Here is a 7147-nt window from a genome sequence, read left to right on the forward strand (position 1 = left end):
TTCAGTGATATAAACTGATTTAGTTCCCTGGAATGTCCAGGATGAAAAATATCAGGCATATGAATTAAATACGTAATTCTTATGTGGATATATGGTCTCCGTACACAATCATACAATTTATCTTTCATCCACTAACCATTCTCTTCCATGTTTCATGTTTCTCTACAGGAGGCAGCGATCAGCGCATGGATCCAATTCAGCGACGGCTCCGTGACTCCTCTGGATATCTTCAATCCCGACTACTTCTCCCTCACTGCAACCTCCCTGGATGAAGAGGTGGTCTCAGTCCGGCAGGACCCAGCAATGAAGTGGCCAGTGATTGTGACAGAAGGGGAGGGACAGGGTGTTTTGGTGAAGGTGGAAATGGTGATCTGCGAGACCTGCCAGAAGTCCAAACGGAGAAGCGCTCTCGGCTCCGGAGGTGGAAGCGTCAAGGTAAAGTTCGGCCAGAACGACGCAAGCCCCAAAGTGAGTGGCAGCGATTACGGGGTGGACAGTGATGAGCTACAGAACCGTGCTAGCGACCGGAGACAGAAACCGGCAGAGCAGGACCGTGCTGGGATAGACGTGCATTATTATGGAAGTTCAATCTCAGACTTGGAGGATAGCGTCATGAAAAAGATACCCACGACTATCAAGTCAGCAATAATAAGGAAATCAGAGGGTGACAAGCTTTCGGATGATGGCAGTCAGCTCCAAAATATTCCCATTGACTTCTCAAATTTCCCTGCGCAGGTGGACCTGCCTCGGAACAACAGAGGCATGGGGGATAACGATCTTGTGCAAACCGCACGAGGCCTGACTGATCTGGAGATAGGGATGTATGCCTTGTTGGGAGTGTTCTGCCTTGCTATATTGGTATTCCTCATCAACTGCATCTCGTATGCTTTGAAGTACAGGCACAAGCAGGTTCCCATGGAAGGACAGGAGACCATGAACCACTCCCACGACTGGGTGTGGCTTGGGAACGAGATTGAGCTATTGGAGAACCACACAGGCCTCTCCCCTCAGCAGGGCGAGCACACCACCGTAATCGACACAGGGATGGGGTTTGAGGAAGGCGGCCACCTCCTGAATGGCGGCTCCACCCAGAAGAATGTTCAGGGGCAGATCCACAGGTCTGCCGATTCTGGATGCGGCAATTATGGGAAAGAACACAAAAACGAGTCCCTAAACTCTCCTACAACAAAAAGGAAGCGTGTGAAATTTACGACATTCACCACTATCCCCCCAGATGACGGCTGCCCTTCCATTAAACCGATTTTCTTGGGTGGTGAGGATGACATTAAATGGGTTTGCCAGGACATGGAGCTTGGGGATTCCAAAGAGCTTAGAAACTACATGGAAAGGCTACATGACATTGCATAGTAATTTTATGACAGACTTGAAACAACTCACCCTTATGCCTTCAGAATGGGGAGGAGGGGCCAGGGATTCAGATAATAATATGGTGGCATACAAAGTTCCAAACTGTTGTCATGGAAACTACCAAAGGGGCATTTTATCATAATGGAAATAAGGAAATGCAGTAGATAATAAAAACAAGAGATAAATAAAGACAATAAAACAAGAGATGGATATTCTAAATGGAATATAAAATACAACTAGGAGTCTGAGAAACATTTTCAAGTGGATTATTATTGTTAGTTGGATTATTTTCTCAGTTTAAGGAGAGAGATGGTGGACTTGAGCTTAATATAGTATTTTTTATTGTATTACTTTTCATGCTGTAGTTTCAAAACAAAACTTTAAATATTACAAATTACCTGGATACAGTATGTTGTCAAAAAAAATGCAGATAATGAATTGTAGATTCTAAGAATGTAATATTGATAAATATATATATATATATATATATATATATATATATATATATATATATATATATATATATATATATATATATATAATATTGTAAATAAAAAATGCACACATAATGCCGTGACAAGTAACTTTTATTACACCTTTTCATTTGTATTATATTCCTATACCACTTTTGAGTTTAAGGATACTGTTACCCTTGTGAATGTCCAGCTTACAAATGGAGGTTTAAAGTGATTTCTGCGTATGTATAGAGGCTGATAAAATCATCGAAATGGCACTGTTTGTCTACAGTCCTGTTAACAGCAGACTGCACTGGAGAAGCAAGAGTCTAAATATATAGCAGAATACTTCATCGGACAGTGCTTAGCTCCAATATGCAGGTCTACATTGTATCAGTTCCTGGTTCTTGTGTATTAATGGATCTAAAATGTAATCTACACTGCAATGGAAATTAAATACAGCATTCCTAAATATTCTAGTACCTTAAATCAGAGCTGTCAAACTCTAAACTCTAAAGAGCCATGCTGACAACCAGTCTGCTCCAAATATTGAATAAACATGCCTTGTTGTATTGTATACGGTATACGATAGAGGAAAAAACAATGCACTCATTTACCAGCTTCAGTTAACAATACAAGGTAAGTAAAGCCTATACATTGTTTGAGATTTCTTTACAGTACTATTATATCTATCTATCTCTATCTATCTATCTATCTATCTATCTATCTATCTATCTATATCTATATAGATATAATATATTATATATATATATATATATATATATATACCACTATACCACTTTGGTGTATGATTTCAGCATCACCCAGCTAAAGCTAGATACTCAATATATTATATACCTCAGCAGCCCTTAAGTACCCAAGCAAACTTATGTTGTATTAATACTGTGACAGAACTTGTAAAAATACATATTAAACTCGTGCTAATGCAGTCCCAAATAAAACTTGTTTCTACATAAGCCCCAATGTTCCATCTACTTTAAAATTGATAGCCCTGTCATCACATCATGATGCTTGAATTGCAAACCTCCGGTTTTAGTAGACCACACTGAAAGCAGTATTTAATTTAATGACTCATAATAAGTACATGCTTTTCTTTGAACATCTTGGGCTGCTGTACTTTTAGTAATAATCAGGATCACACTGTAGATGACTGACCCCCATTACTTGTTTAAAATATATCATGCAGGTTTTTGCTATCCTTCTTTAAGGTCCTTAGTTTTGTGTTGCCAAGATTAGGTTTGAAGTACAGTACATTTATTTGGGGTTAAAAATGTCTTTCACATTCTTTGTAGACAACATCTTTTGTTACTAGCTAGTTCAAATGACTCATTGGTAATATATGATCATCCCATCAGTTCAAATGACTCATTGGTAATATATGATCTAATTACAGCATGACTTGTCTCAGTAAAAGGGCACAGTGTTTTATGAATCTATTGGAACAACAGTTTTAATTAAAAACTGCAAGTGTAGTCCAGCTCAGTGGGTTTTTTCTCTTAAATTAGAATTTGCCTTGATGGTGTTGCCAAGTGCACTGAAATATATTTGACTTAATTTGTTAAGTTTGATAGGCAATTAAAAATGCAATGGCAAATGGGATTGTTGTGAGAGGAATGACCTGAAATAGATTTAGTTACCAAAAGAGGCCAGTGTGTTCTCTTGGTGTAATCAATAGCTCACAGTGCTATTGAACTGAGCAGAGCAATATAATGGCTTGGTAACTCAACCCATTGAATTGAATTAAGACTTGAATGGAGATTTCACTTTTCTGTATCAGAATTCTGGATGCAAGCTGCTAACATCAGGGTTCAAAGAAAAGATAATTATGTGTCTTATGTTAATGTCAGCATTGTTAATTCATCAGCTGTTAAAAAGGAAATCTATTACAACAATTTAAAAGCTACATTTTTTTATTAGAAAATAAAAACAGTTGACAATTTGAGCTGAAATTGACATCTAGGCTGGTGCGAAAAAAAGGTGAATTATAAATTTCAGTTTTCATCTTAGTTCTTCTGAAAAATATAAATCGGGAAGATCTTCTCATCTCTGCCATGGAAATGCTGACTTGAGCTACCAATTTAAACCCATTCCATGAGCTGTCTTTCCTAGCCTTATAACAACAGAGGCAGTCAATATGTTCCAATAGAATGGAATAAATAGCCAAATTAACACATGCTGTTGAATTTAATTGTAGCAAATGTAGAAATTAAAATGCGCATTTACCCATGCTTTTCTGTTCCACTTCAACATACTTATCTATGCTCTATGTGTTCCCTCCATTTTTCTGTATCAAAGCTTTAAAAGGGTCAGGTTTATTTCAAACTGTAGATATGTTTCTGAAATGAATTCTGAAACTGAAGGCAGTCTGAATGCCCAGAAGAGAGAGGCTTTGTGTGTCCCCTGTAGCTGAGTAACTACAAGGAAGCAGTAGCTACCGTTCTACACAGGTAATGCAGCCACTTTGCACTGTACAATTACAGTGCACGATTGTAGCATATAGGAGCCATGTCTTGAATCTACAGTCCCACAGCGATCTAGTCTTTCGGAATGTCGCTGCTCAACAATCCACACAGTACCATTATGCAGTGCAGTCATCAGTGTACATAATCAATCGGAATGCTGAGCATTAACAAAAAAAAAAATCTTCTTAAAGTAAAAACAGAGAATTGTATTGTGTGCATGTTTAGTTTTGCATCCATTTTTTGTATAGATTTGAGAATATAGTTAATGACTAAAGCCTGTTGGCAGTACCCAATATAAAGGTTTTTAAAAGCGCTCCAGATATCGGTCCTGCATTTTTTATTTGGTGCATACCAATTTAGCAATTCCTCAAGTTAAAAAAAAAAAATTGACTAAATGAATAAATGTTAAAAACATATTCACCGCAGGGAGGAAAACAGACAGAAGTGATCATGTACCCTTTATAAAATGATCCAATGTTGGATTGATTTTTTTTGGCAGAGTCTAACGAAATGCATTTTTCTATGGAATCAATCAAGCAGTCATTAAAAAGAAGTCTGAGATTAAACAGACACCAATAGCTAGGCAGCGGTGCTTACATCAGCAGAAAATCAGAGCCGTCACCAAGGAGACATGACGGGGTCCCCCTGGTCAGTAAATACGGTGTGCTTTTATGGCAAGAGTTCAGAACTACATGGTGGAGATTATGTGTGACACGCTGACACTGTGGTTGAATTCACAAAAAAAAAAACGTGTTCTGAGGGTTACACTCGGGAACATTTTCTGCTACTTTCGATTGTCCTTTTCAGGGTAGCAATGGAAATTCCCACAGTAAAATGGCAGATTCTTAAATAATGATTTTTACTAGATGTTAATGTGACATTTCCCTTTCAGTCCTTCAAACAAAATCACTGCAACCATTTACAACTCCAAATTGCAATTACTTTCTAATTAACCTCTGGAACGCATTCACAGGAAACATTAGCTGAGGATGGGAATAGTGCTGTTTTGTAAAGAGCCATCTCTATTCATCGATTTTATTTTGAAAGCCAAATTGCTTGCAGGTCTTTTGTGTTTTTCTGAAGGGGGTCTTGATTGTTTGAGTAAGCATCTATATATTAGTCCTTTAGCATCATCTTGATTGATTTATCCATCATTTAACACCAACATACACATTATTTCCAGGAGATAGATAACACGCCTGCTCAGCTTTGAAAAAGTAGCATAGGGACTGTAATATCAGAGTAATAGGACCTTCTCATCCTATCTGAAGGACACTTCAGCACAGTGCCCCCTAGTGGCATGCTGGGGCAATGGTTGTCCTTTGGCCCAAAGGCAAGGGTACCTCCTATTGAGCCCAAATATACTGTATGATTACTGCAGCAGCAGGCAGTCAGTCACCCATCCAAGTACTGACCAGGCACTGACCAACCCGGCTTAGCTTTCAAAAACAAAGAACACTTTATAGCTTTACGGCTACAGACTTTTAACACAGGTGCTGTATACTAGTTCATTTATATTGCAGATCAAACTCAATAAAATAAATCACAAGCCCTTTTAAAAGTAACCATAGTAACTGGGCATTTTGGGGTTTCTGATGTAATCGTTTAGGAATATTATAATCGTTAAAATTAAATTAAAAAACATCTCCAACACGTCTCCATGTATGTTACAGAGATATTCCCACAAGGATCCAGTCAATCTCCACTGTAGACTGAAGGTCAAAGTGTTGAGCCCAGCTGCATGTGAGATGCCATATGTTGCCCTCCAGCGATTATTGGTAGAATCAGGCATGCAGTGGTGGTGTGACCTTGGGCTACTGTTTTGAAAATCACAACCAGAAAAGCTTTACTGCAGTAGTTGTCAAAACTTGAGCTCCAAATATAGTTTTGCATCACCCTATAGAATTAACTAATATTGCTTCATAAAGTCGAATGAAACCTGCTGAATAATGTTACGTTAACATATTAAATTACATACCACTTTGCAGTTTTCCATATACTTAACGAAAAACTGACATGACAGTTTTACATGAAAATGTAAAACTGTGACAGTTTGAAATCTAACATGAACTATTGTACTACTATTATGGCTTCTGTTAGACTTCTGTGATACCATTTTGTTTTTTTGATTACATGATATTAAATAAAAGATCAAAATTATGTTTTTATATATATATATATATATATATATACACACACACATATATATATATATATATATATATATATATATATATATATATATATATATATATATATATATATATATATATATATATATATATATATACACACACACACACACACACACACACTGAGTGTACAAAACATTAGGAACACCTGCTCTTTCCATGAAATAGACTGACGAGGTGAATCCAGGTGAAAGCTATGATCCCTTATTGATGTAACCTGTTAAATCCACTTCAATCAGTGTAGATGAAGGGGTTAGGCAAAAGGGGTGCAACTCAATATCAGGAAGGTGCTCCTAATGTTTTGTGTACTAGTAGTGTATATATATATATATATATATATATATATATATATATATATATATATATATATATATATAGTAGCTCAAAGAGCCAGCTGCTCTGTGTATTTTTATTTTACTATGTCTCAATCGTAAAATTCTGGGTGATGCTAAACTTTTGGCCTAGTTCTCCAAGCAGGAACAGCACCTTGTGAGGTAGCCCACTGTTTCAGCTCACTTTTATGGAAAACCTCCTTTATTTTTATTGGAAATAATCCAATTCTTTGACAATAAAAGGATGAAATCAGGTGGTTTTGAAAGCAGTTGTCCAAGCAGGAATGGCACAGGATACTAGCAAATCAGCCCACTGT

General features: G+C 37.1%; 1 protein-coding gene across 1 annotated transcript in view; it reads left to right on the plus strand.

The window, feature by feature from the left end:
• Positions 1-1829, plus strand: part of LOC121297537 (transmembrane protein 132C-like) — a 118247-nt gene extending 116418 nt beyond the window's left edge. Inside the window, exon 10 of the mRNA XM_041223891.1 lies at positions 169-1829. Coding sequence (XP_041079825.1) covers positions 169-1368 — 1200 coding nt within the window. The 3' untranslated portion in view covers positions 1369-1829. The remainder of the gene's footprint in view (positions 1-168) is intronic.
• The last annotated feature ends 5318 nt before the right edge of the window (positions 1830-7147 follow it).

This window comes from Polyodon spathula, chromosome 22, assembly GCF_017654505.1.
Source record: "Polyodon spathula isolate WHYD16114869_AA chromosome 22, ASM1765450v1, whole genome shotgun sequence".
In the NCBI taxonomy this organism is placed as follows: domain Eukaryota; kingdom Metazoa; phylum Chordata; class Actinopteri; order Acipenseriformes; family Polyodontidae; genus Polyodon; species Polyodon spathula.